The sequence below is a fragment of the Protomyctophum parallelum genome, assembly GCF_964188405.1.
Source record: "Protomyctophum parallelum genome assembly, chromosome: 7".
NCBI classification, from domain to species: Eukaryota; Metazoa; Chordata; class Actinopteri; order Myctophiformes; family Myctophidae; genus Protomyctophum; species Protomyctophum parallelum.
The window spans coordinates 31,879,133-31,892,116 of NC_139705.1; the positions used below are offsets into that span (position 1 = coordinate 31,879,133).

Consider the following 12,984-nt stretch of genomic DNA (forward strand, 5'->3'; position numbering starts at 1 on the left):
GTAATGTCCCGTAAAACGCATCATATAATGGAAAATGTCAATGTGACTGTAATACTAGATTTTTCTTTAGCGTATGATTGCTTAATGTTAATGTTAATCGTGTCAGCTTTTGTATCAAAAGTTCAAACTGAAAGATTCCAATCCTGATCCTCACTCTCAAATTGGGACAACTTTGTGTTGTTCACTCAAGCCACCTGCAAAGTTCACCTGCCAAATGAAACGAAGCTGCTGACTTTGGGACTGCAGATTGCTGGACTTTGGCCTTACCTGGTGTGTCCCCGTATGGCTTTGGTGGTTTGACAGTCTCTCCCAAACTGATAGTTGGCTTGGTGGTGCTTTGCCTCTTGGGCTGAGGCGTGGTCACCACGGCAAACGTCCTTTGGAGGACTTTGGTGGTGGTCGTGGTGGTCGTGGCCACTGTGGATGTCAAGGCCCTGGTGGACAGCGTGGCATTGGGGCCCGGTTTGCCGTCCTCGTCGACACTCTCCTCCGTCCCTGTGGGTCCCCAGTCGATAAATCCGGACACCGTGGTAGTCCGGCCCTCCTGAGACTTGTCAATGCTGTCCCACTTGAGCTGCCTCCTCGCCCGCAGCAGCAACCTCACCGCCTCCGCCTTGCTCCGGCTCAAGACGGGCGCCGGAGGCATCACTGCCACCGAGTCCCCCCCGGCCTCCGCGTGAGAATGTCTCAATTGGCACTCTTTACACACTGTCTGCCCTTTATGTGCTGCCGTCCTATGCTTTGGACCCCTGACATTCGCTCCCAGCCCCGTTCTGCTGTCTGGGGGCAGAGGGACGGGGTTGAGGAGCCTCCGTGCCAGTGGGCTCACAGTCCTCCAGTGGAGCATGTTGGGGGTGTCCCAGAGGGGCTGCCATCGTGGCCGGGAACGAGGTGGTGCTGACTTCGGCGTGAGCTTGATCCCCATTCCCTGGCTGAGGGGGCTGCAGAGGGAGAAGTCCAGGGTCAGGTGCGTCATGGCGAGGAGAATCCACACCCGGGGACCCACTGGGCTCCCTGACCGCAGAGCAGACATCGGACTGGAGAAAAAGGGGGACGGGGGAGAGCAACATATTATTTTAGTTTCTGTTCGGCACATGTTAAATCATACAAGCAATGTTCTCTCTTATTTTCTATCTACCGTGCAGACTCACATCTCATCATTGTTCTATTGCACGGCTTCACCAGTCAAGTGATCAGCAATAATAACTAGTTTGTTATGAGCCTCTTGAATAGGAAAGGTCAGATGCAAAGTAAACCGTGTAAAACATTGGAAAGGTAATGACTCTGCCCTCTCTTGCTCCCTGCCATTAAAAAGAATGAGAATGTATCCTTGATTTTACAGATTCAAATCAATCCAGGGATGATTAACAGAGGGTCAAGGTCATAGGCCTAGTTTAACTGTTCATCATGTTCAACGTTATCTGCCATAGATACAGTCACGATTCCTAAAGGTCTATTAAATTATGCAGTGCAGGTATTGACAGGGTATAATGCCGGCACTAGATGGAGCATGACAAAAATTATGATGTTGCAAAGGTCTACATCCACACAGCTATTTGAAGAATGCATTCAAGAACCAAACACCTTCCAAAATGACTTGCTCGTCAAAGGGACGCCAAGGTGATATCCAGGCTGGGTCTCGACGACAGATTGATTTTGTTTTATGGACAACCTTCTTTGGCCCCTGGCACAAAGCTGTGCTATTGATTCCTCAGGGAGCAACCTCATCATTGTGGTATCTCTCATCTTTATTGTCCTTGGCCAATTCAAGCCCACATACTGAGGACTAATTTGTAAGACATATTTGCTATAGGAAGAAAAAAAGTGTTGTCTGATGTATATGGTTCACTAAGCTAATGGGCAGTCACAACAGTTTCACTTTGACTGCCACCAATGAACTCTGGCGCTGTCCCTTCACTGCCAACAGGATGCACGGGGCCTTTTATTTTGACAACCACAAAAATTGGGCTACAGTAGGCTACTTTCTGAAAGTTGGTTCTTATTATTGTTGTTGTTGTTGTTGTTGTTGTCCTGTTTAAAACTATAGTGGCTAGTTAACCTACTATAGCTTGATTTTTGGTAGTGTCATGAATTTTGCGTATTGAAATGTGTCTCTCGATTTAATGACACATCAAGACAAGACAATTCCAACTTTCAATCTTTGTTTTGTTATGGAAAACACACAAATATTAGTCTAGCCAAACTCTCAATCCTATGAATTACACACATACAGTGCCATGCAGTCAAGTAGTTCTTTACATCAGCATTTCATGCCACTCTGTTCAGTCAGCATTTTAGTTCAGCCAACGACCACTCCACTGCAGTTGGAATCTCATTTAACTCACATTTGATGATAGTCGGGAGGGATAGATAAACCAGTAAATAATGCTAATTTAAAAAGGCACTTTAATTGCGCTATAAATGGTGATTGATGGAGTCATAATGGAGAACTGACAAGGTCAGAGACTTATTGATAGTTAAAGTGTAGGTAATAAGTTGTGCTATAAGTGTCTTTGGTAATGTTTCAAACCGAGTTGTGGGAACTTTCCCAGTGCAGTTGGCTAGACTTGAGGTGACTTGAGGTGAATTACAAACGAATGCACTTTTCGATAAGGTTAAATGGTTGTTAGAGCACAGTGTTAAGGGGGGTTGACACCTTGGTCCTCATGGCAGAAAGGTGCAGTGGAATGTCTAATGATGTGCATGTTAGTATGCCTCAGCACTGCTGGAGTGACGTGTGGCGGCCCACAGCAATGACCAAATGGACAGCAATCAAAAACCAGCCATTTTTTTTAAAAGGAGGAGTTTTCTAATTGTAAGACAATCTTACAATAAACTCAGCGCATGCGTGCATTCTTTATTTGCAATGTTCTCGACTTGCATCGTTCCAGGGTAGGCCGGCCGTGCAACGGTCTAGTTAAATAGAAATACAAATGTAAAATAATCTGTTGCAGATCAGATCTAGTTAACACGATGCAGTGTTGAGTATATGAATTGATTGACACTTCCCACACTGATTTTGCCCACACTGCCCATTATCCTCGTATCATGGGGGAGAGTACTCATGTTTACAAAGTCTGCTTGATAATGTCCATCCATACATCTTTTTTTTTTGGCTTTTACCTTCATTTTATATTTTTATAGAGGGACAGACAGTAGGCTGACAGGAAAAGGGGGAGAGAGATGGAGGAGTGACATGGAGTAAAGGCCGCCGGGATCGAACCCGCGGCACACTGATAGACTCGGACAACCGGCCAAGGTGCCTGGACCGCTGAGCCACGGCCCAGGCCCCATCCATCCATCTTCAACCACTTATCCAGAATCTTTTATTTTTATTTTATTGAATACTTTATTAGGCAACATAAATGCAAACAGCACAATGTACAGTCAGGCATCTTTGTTCAAAAAAGGATCTCACCGAAGAAAGACCTTGCGGCCTTGTTTCCATTCGGGTCCTATCCACTCACACATGACATGAATAATAAGTTAACACAGTAATAGTAAGTGATATAACAATAATAATTTAAAGCAACATATACATTTCCTCTAAACATGAAATATACAGTATGCACAGGTTGGGGGCGAGCAATGGACTGTATCGTCGTTGTCCGGCCACATGGAGTCGATGAAGGTCTCGTCGTCCTTGATCTGATGGAGCCGTGACACCCTCATCCTTAGATCGGACACCTCCTGGAACAGCCGATGACAACTGCCACAGTCGGGCGACACGGTAGGTGAAGCCATGCCCGTGGGCATGGTGGCTGAGGGTAAAAAAAATATCTTTGGCGAGTAAATTGTGAAATTAACAGTGTAGGTTGGGTTATAATGAGGCTAGGGGGAAGGCACGTAGTAGCCCGGGCCGGCACCTACCCGCGAGGGCCACACAAGTGGTGGCCCGGTGCGGTGAGCTGACTCAGAAAGCAGGATTATGAACAGTAGTAATGCTGTGCAAGAGTGAGACCTACCCGCGAGGGCCACGTACGTGGCCCGGTGCGGTGTGTTGTCTCCGCGTTGATAGATTCAGGAAAGCCGGTTTCCGTCAAGCTCTCCGTCGGTAGCGGTTTCTTGGTTAGCTCCCGCTGATGCCAGGACAGAGTTTGCCCCGACGGGATGGTACAGGTGAGATCCAGGTTGATGTAGTGATAAGATAAGATACCGACGGTAGAAAAACCCAGCAGGAGCAGAGCTGTCAAATTAGCCTCTGCTACCTGTCAGGCTAGCGGTGGTAGGCTACTGACAGCTGCCCAGGTGGGAGCTGGTCGGCTGTAAGTCTTGTACATAAAGACTGTGATTCTGATCCTTAAAACAGACTGGGTGTATTAAAAAGAACAGTTTAAAACAGCCATGTTCTTATTAGAGTGATCAGAATGAGATAAACGATAAAATCCACCGTTTTTAGAGACTTGTCTCTCTGCGTCTTCAGCGTCTCGTGGGGGTAACAGTTCCAACAGAGATTCAGTCTTCCCTTTCCAGAGCAACATTAGAAATGTCCTCCTGGAGGATCCCGAGGCGTTCCCAGGCCAGTGTGGATATATAATCGATTCGATTTTCCAGTTAATTGCCAAACGTACTTGTTAGAAGCAAGTAGGAGATTACAAACGCAAAGCATCAAGAACAGTAAGATGTAACCCTGCTGAAGAACAGAAGGGGCTGGGGCACTTTGGTTGCAGTTAGTACAGTATGCATTCCATAGCTACAGACAACATTGTGGGCTCAAATCTAAAGAAGAAAAAATAAATAAACTATATATTATATAAGCACTATTAGACCGTGGCACTGAACTGCAGAAGTGCAGACTGCAGAGTTCAAACTGGAATTTAAATCGACGAATACCACCAGTAAGACGCCCTGAGGGCGAGAAGTGTGGTCTCGTGCACGCATCCGCCTGGGTGGCAACTGGCAGGAGACTGCTGGGTGAGCGCTGGCGCTTTGGCATGGGGGAGGCAGATCAACATAATTATGGTATGTATTCTCTACTGGCCATATATGGAGCGTGTCTTGAGTATATACTGACATATGGAATGTCAGTATGGTCAGCTCCATACAGTATATGGAGGTCTAAGTGGCAGCGGGGGGAGTGTCTTGAGAGTACAGGTTTTATTGAGTTGAGAACTCTAGTTTTCGCCGGCTGTCGGGCGCGGCTGCAATAATAACTTTGGGTCGGGCCCGTCTAGAGTTTGAATGGACAGGTATTAGTCAGAAGGGAGACATCGAAGAGGAAGGATTGGTGGGGAAGGATCAACGTGTGGAATGTCAGAACATCTAAGCTCCATATATGGAGATCTAAGGGTTTGAGGTTTGAGGTCAGAAGTAGAGTTGCTGGCCAGCTCCATATATGCAGATCTAGGTGATAATCCAGTATTCTCTATATGTATAGCTATCCAGGGTTTGATAAGGTCAGTGTCGTGATCTTCATATATGGAGACGGCCATATATGGTGGCGTGACGTGTCACGAGGCGTGACCATATATGGAGGCGTGATGTCACGAGGCGGGACCATATATGGAGGCGTGATGTCATGAGGCGGGACCATATATGGAGGTGTGATGTCACGAGGCGGGACCATATATGGAGGTGTGATGTCACGAGGAGGGACCATATATGGAGGAGTGATGTCACGAGGCATGACCATATATGGGGGTGTGATGTCATGAGGCGTGACCATATATGGAGGCGTGATGTCACGAGGCATGACCATATATGGAGGCGTGATGTCACGTGGCGTGATGTCACGAGGCGTGACCATATATGGAGGTGTGATTGACCGAACGACTGACGGGAAATACAGGTCTTCATAGTAAACTGCGACCTACCGTCGCGTGTGAGTGGATTCATCAATGAATCATTGAACATAATCATATTATTATTGTTAAAAGTATTATTATTACTATTATCCTCTGACATTACAAATATTTAAATGCATTTTACAGGTTGCACAGATGAGACATAAACTTCTGCTTTCATTCTGTTGTCTTTTGAATGCATGCTGTTAACCTACAGACATGTATGTCTGTACAGACACGTATGTCTGTAGGTTAACAGTATAGGTGGCTAAAAATAACCCGTGGAGGGGAAACCCCCTTGTCAGACGTGTCCTGACGCTGATCCAGCGCTGACCTTCAAGGCTGACGTTAAACCCCACCACGCTCCTCCATCTCATTTGAAATTACCATAAAACATTGTGATGGTAGATTGAATAGGCCCGTGGGGAGACGATCTTATATTTTTGGGCGCAGTCGCATTGATCTTAATACAAGCAAGGATGAGAAGGGCGAAATGCAATTACCCAAAAGGGGAGCTGGAGCGAAGCGGCAGCCATATACTGTATGCACATCTTTACCGGAGCGCCGGAAAAAAGCATAAGTTAATTGTAAACTATATGCATTATTCAGGCAGTTTGCAAAGTTGAGGAAGGCGACTGTCTAGTCTACATCTTAATATGCCAGGCCCATTCCACTGCTGAAGTCACACAGGGAATGAAATTACTTTGTGAGGCTATCGAGTGACCCATTAATTAGTGTGTCCGTTGCCCTGGAGTACTTGGGGTTTGAAGGTCAGGTAAAGACCTCCATGAATGGTAAATTTAATAGGGGTCTGACGGATTCCAGATACCTGCTCTTTTGCCAGTCACGCACATATATAATGTACACAATACAATCCTCATCCAGACACCGTTTAATTCTCAACGCGCCTGCAAAAGGTGTAACGTAATGCAACTCAACTGTGTCGCCAAGCAAATAAGATCTCGGTGCTTCGACATGCTATTTGCGGCTATTTAAATTACGCAATGCATGCATGCGTAGTTGCGTAGTACATTTGGTGCCAAATCTACCACTTTCTATGCAAAGGAGCCTTATTGAAACAAATCACACTTGTGTGTGAACTGATGCAAACACGCATGTACGTTTGCGCACGCGCGCACACACACACACACACACACACACACACACACACACACACACACACACACACACACACACACACACAGATTGGTTAGATCTTGATTAGATCATGCCCTGCACCTGTATTCAATCTCTCTCTCAATTTCAATTTCAAAATGCTTTATATTGGCATGATAAAATAATATGTTTTACATTGCCAAAGCATACACAACAAAACAAATCGCAACATTGCGCACACAGAGACAACAAGTGAACAACAAACATCCCAACATAATGAACATGTACAATGCAATACTGTATAATGTATAACAATACTATACAGCAACAATGAAAAGAAGTGAACATGATGATCCCAGCGGTCAACTGATTGAGAGAAAACGCTAATGTTACTGCCACCGAATTATTAACATTTTCGCTAGAAACAGACTGTATCAAATATGACTGACTGTTGTAACGATACAGAGACACCTCCCCGACAATATCGCTGAGACAGTTTTTTTTTTTTTTGGACCACAATGCTTATATGAGAGTATTTAAAATGAAACTTCTGCGACCCTGGACCAGGGGATAAGCGAGTGACGCCAGGACTTTGGTACAGATTTCACCGTCGGTCCGACGTCCGCTGTAATGCTGACATAATGAAGTTACATTATTCCTATAAAACAAACGTGTGTTGCACTATTGTTTTATCTCTTTTCTGTCCTCTCTTGTTTTCTTTATTTTGCTCTCGTTTGGTTGTTTTTCTCTCTCTCTTGTTTGTTTACATAAATGAAAATACTCACGCTCTGTAATGACGTCACGTTAGTAGCGCTCGGGTCGCGCTGCAAGTGATGTTTTGGACAGTTTGACTCAGGTCACTTAATCTGGTCGTTGCATTCAGACTGAGCCAGACCTCCTCAGATCGGATTTAAATCAGATTTGAAACCACCTATCATGAGACACATTTGAAAAAATCGGATTCCATGTGACCTGTCTGCATTTAGACTTACAAATCAGATTTCTATTTAAGTGACACAGATCTGATTCAGGCTACATTCAGGCTAGATTTGTTGTAAATCAGGCCTTAGTGACCCCGTTCAGCCGATATACCTGGCCCTTCCACTGGTTGCATTTACATGTAGACTGTTCTCCCAGAACATATTGAAGTGACGAGTTATTCATGGTGGATTCAAATTCTTTATGTTTCTTTCAATTTAGGGAAGAATGATGCGCTGATGTCTGTAGATTTGTCACATTGTAATAGAAAATGTAGCTCTCTCTCCACCTCCCCTTGAGAGCAGAGTGAACAGTCTGTCTTCTCTAGGCAGCCAGTTCTGTTTGTGTCTGCCTATTTCTATTGCCAGGCGGTGGTCACTGAGTATGTACATATTCAACAGCTTAAAAAAAAAAGTTAGGTGCTAGGTTTTAGTCACAATTAAGCTCCTTCTTAGACTTTTAATTGGTTAAATATTATGAAACCCTCAAACAGACTTAACCACTTTCACTTTCAAAATGTTAACTGAAATAGTAGGGGGAGATGAAATGTGGAGATCCAAGGTGTCGGTGACCCGACAGTGAAGCTATGTATTATTTGCTTTTCATACTTTAATTTTCGTCGTGTGGGTACAGGGCAGGCACTTTCTGCCTACAATGTCCTAGTCCCGTTTTGAACCTCACGCCTCCCCTGTAATTGTCTCCACCAGGCCAAAATGGCACCCTTTTCACATTGACCTATTATAGTACCACCAGGAGGCCACAACCTGACCTGCCCTGGTGGAGACCTGTGCCCCGTGGGGCACTCTATCTAGTTTGAACTGAAGTCAATTTCGGCTGCAACTTGATACTAGCTGACTCCATATAAGCTATTTAAGCAGTTGTTTCCCTATCTAAAAATGTTACTTTCCTGTCCTACGTTTATCATATGTAGCTTGGTAGAAATACCTTTAATTTTTGGAAACGATACTGCGAAAAGGGCTTTAGCCATTGTTTATCCAAATGCCTTTCAGCATGCCTATGGTACGGTAGGCCTACTCCAAATTCCAGATATAATTCAACTGAAAGAAACGTTTGAGCACAGCCTGCTTCAGTATGACAGGGAAGGCCATGTAACATGTTATTTTCAGACAAAAGAGCATCAATATGCTTGTGGTCGAGTCTATTGTCTCAGTTTTTATTGCCACATACTGGCATTGTCTATTTTCAGGCTTTGGTTAGGCTGAGATAACGACTTAGCTGCAAAACTTTATGGGCATGTTTACGCTGGCAAGGCGGCGTATGAATTGGACCTTGGGATGGAGCCAATGTTGGGTACAAGTGAGACACAATTCATGGTGCTATCATCAGCGGCCGCAATCCATTCTTTGTGAGTCTGCCCCAGAGTGTCTACTCTAAGAAATGAACACTTGCAATTTGCATACCATTCTTTGCATACCTTGTTTACTGTTCTCCCATTGTGTCCCTTGTACTGTACATATTGATCCAGCCACTATGATTCCTGCCAAGTGCAGTGATACTGGATACCAAGACTTAGAGACATATACAATAGAGCAGTGGTTCCCAAACTTTTTCATGTCAAGGTCAAGGACCACCTTAAGACTCATTAGCCTGCGGACCCCCATTTGAAAAGATAATAGAAGAGTTTTACAGCTCTAGCAGAGATTATCAACCAGTTTAATTTCAAGGACCCCCACTTTGACATGCATTAGTCTACGGACCCCATTTAATGGCATTTCTATCTCTGGGACCCCAAATTAATAGTGTAAAATCAACGTTAATTTAACTCTGAGAGTGTACAAATGGAACCAAATTGACCCGTCGGGGTCCATTTGGTTCCATTTGTGCACTCACTCTCAGAGTTACAGTCCCATAAGGGTCCATTTAGCTAGGTCCATTTGGTTCCAAACTATCATTTAGCTGGGGACCCCCTGTAACTCCCTCAAGGACCCCTGGGGGTCCCCGGACCCCACTTTGGGAACCAATGCAATAGAGAGTATGCACATGCATCACTTTTCCACCGGGACACTCCCCCTCATCTAGACTGAGTGGCCGAACATTGAACTACTGTCGCAAAATTGCTTGCTCTGCAGGGTGGGGTCTCTGTCGGGTCTCTGCTCTATACATGAGACCATTTTTTGTAATTTGGCACTTTAAATTTTCATTGAATTGAGCAGCATTTAACGCTGGGTTTTGTCCTGCGTACCACCTGTTTCTAAATGGCACATAATGCAGGAGGCAGCCGGACGTTGTGTTCCAAAATCTGGCACTTAGATAAGTAATCACCTGCATGGAATGTTTTGACAGAATGTAGCGCACAACATGTCTATGGTGGATTTTTCTTAAACAAAAACTTTGCAGACAGTATAATTCAAGCTTTCAAGGCCAGGAAGTAGTTTTTTGCCACTTAGTAGGCATTTGCTCATAACTCCCATGTACGATGATGTCACACGTATAGCCTCTATAGACGCCCTGAGGGGGACGTGCAGTCGTGCACGCATCCGCCTGGGTGACTGGACACTGCTGGGCGAGCGCTGGCGCTTTGGCATGGGGGGGTCAGATCAACATATGGAATTAATTATACTGGGCATAATCAACTGTAGCTGATTTGTTCTTTCTTTTCATTACAAATCATTGCAATTTTAATGATTTTACATAGGTCTACTATAATATTCTCATATAAATAAACTACTCTCTGCCAGAAGTAGGCTACAAAGTATACATAAGAAGATAACTATGAGATTCATAGTTTGCAGATCTTAAAGCTCACAACGAGGGGCGACACGACGCATTGTGAACGTATGAGTTTGACTTTGGAGATTGAATATATTCGGTGTGCAACACCGCTGAATGTCAGAGATTTGCTCGTTAATAACCTGCTGCCTTGTGCAGAAAAGACAGAGCGCTAAACATTTTGCCTACTCTGCAGCTAGTTAACAAGAGAAATTGCACATACTATACAAAAGTATAGAGGAATTGGAAACAGTGAAAACAGGCCGTTTATAGAGGAATATGGACAGTAAACGATGTGTTTATCCTACCTGGGGTCTCGTCAATGCAAAGCCATTTTGAAGTTACACAAAGGCTTTGCCGTGACATTTTGCCTGCTTGCTTTGCAAAGAATATAATTTAGACAGCAAGTTGAAGTATCATGTGTCATGTGTTGTCACGAGATGTCATGAGGCATGACCATATATGGAGGTGTGATGTCACAAGGCGTGACCATATGGAGACGTGATGTCACAAGTGACCGTATATGGAGGTTTTCATAGTAAATGCGACCTACAGTCACAACTAAAGCAGTGTTACCTTTGAGTATGCCTAGCAATTTTAACCTGGCATCTCTATACTATGGCAAGTCATAAAAGGTGAAATCTAAAATATACAACTTCACAATGCATTGCAATAGTCTGTTGTGATAGTATATTTTTGCAATTCTCCATAGGATAAAGTACATGGTTAAGTGGTTAAATCTGTTGGAGTTTTGATACATTTGGATTAAATTTAGGGATAAAGGCCACCATCCACAAAAACATCGAGGAATGTTCATCAAGCTTGATTTTCATCCCTCTGGGGCCAGTCGACCAGTGCTATATTCAGCAAATCTACTTCCAACTTATGTTGCCGCTTGCTGCGAATGCCAGTGTCAGGAGGGGTTAGGATTAGGACTCGACAGGCTTTCTAAATTAAGAACATGATCTTCAGGCTTCACAGTGACAGCCTGCACCAGTCTAAAAGGGATTCCTGTTTCATACAAATATCACAGGCTTTGATTTATACAACTTGTAAGCCATAAATCAAACATGTTCTGCATAAAACAGCCTTATAGTCGCAAAAAGGGCTGTCCAAGGAAAGCATGCGTTCACAGCTGCACGTCTTCCCAACCAGTGTTGCAGCTTAAAGTGGCCATATTTATTTTGTTGTTATTTCTTCACCAAACCCGTCGGCTGTCGATGCAGGATGCTTCTGAAGCGAGTCTGGTGGTATCACAAGCACTGGCTGGCTAGACTCTAGAGTGGCCACCTTCAGGTGCAGCTGGAATGCGAAGTTGTAATCGATATTGTACAGTGGGAAGTGAGGAAAGCTACAGTATAGCAGACAATCTGGGTGGGACATACAGATTCAATCTGGCTAGACTGAGTAGATAATCCGCCCTCTGATAGCCGCCGTGTCAGATTGCTGACATGTGAAGAGCTATGCTGCATGCGCATGGCTTTGCTGTATGTTTGCTGGCCTTTGAAGCCTGTGATGTTTCTCCTTCACTTATGATGTATGCAAATTCAACCAGAGAACAAAGGGGTTGGAGGGCCGGTGCTTATGCCCCGCCGACATGATGACTCAGACCCTTGACAAAGTGAGGACATTTCACTCTCTCCCCGTCCCTCAGATGAGTTGCAGAGGACAGCTTCTCTTGACATCATTCATGTCACCTAAAGGACCGTCAGTGTGCTCTGCTGTTGACTGCCGGCGTGCATCTGTTTGTCTCTGTGCACAAGGGTGACTGGGTCTGTGTTTACGCTGTCATGGTTTTGTGCTGAGGATCATGCTCTGATCTGTCAGCAGTGTTTTGCATGTGAATAGAGATGGGACACAAAACAGGAGGTTCAGAGGTCAATGTTGCCTGAAACATACCTCCAGTTTAACCACTTACGTATAAGCCCCATTTCATCATGATGCATGCAACCAAGCCCCCCAGAGGAATTCTTTAGGCAAATGTCGACCAATTAATGGACACATTTTCTGTCCAAATATAATATAGCTCTTTGGATGCAACACAATGTGAGCTTTTAGATTGGATATTTTTTAAATATTATTGAAAATGTTAGTAAATGTTTGAAAAGAAAAGAAAAGAAAAAAGTTAAATAATTATTATAGTTATTTTGCCAGCCATTGGCGTATTTTTACTTATGTTGGTGTTTTCAGTGTTTACAATAGTACACACATGTGAATCAACCCAGAAACTCAGAAGATTACACCAAGAAATAACATCATCACAACATTACCAAGCCTGTTGATCGTAATATAAAAGGATTTATATATTTTTTCCCCTCTGCAGTTCTGTTGCTAGACAGTGATGTTGGTGAAAACCAGCTACATTGAAATGTCAATA

The 12,984-nt window shown here is 44.2% G+C and overlaps 1 protein-coding gene across 1 annotated transcript in view; it reads right to left on the reverse strand.

The window, feature by feature from the left end:
• ajap1 (adherens junctions associated protein 1) overlaps window positions 1–12,984 on the reverse strand; it is a gene marked incomplete at both ends in the record, with an annotated part of 90,860 nt that overhangs the window by 44,140 nt on the left and 33,736 nt on the right. Inside the window, one exon of the mRNA XM_083770102.1 lies at window positions 268–1,037. Coding sequence (XP_083626228.1) covers window positions 268–1,037 — 770 coding nt within the window. The remainder of the gene's footprint in view (window positions 1–267; window positions 1,038–12,984) is intronic.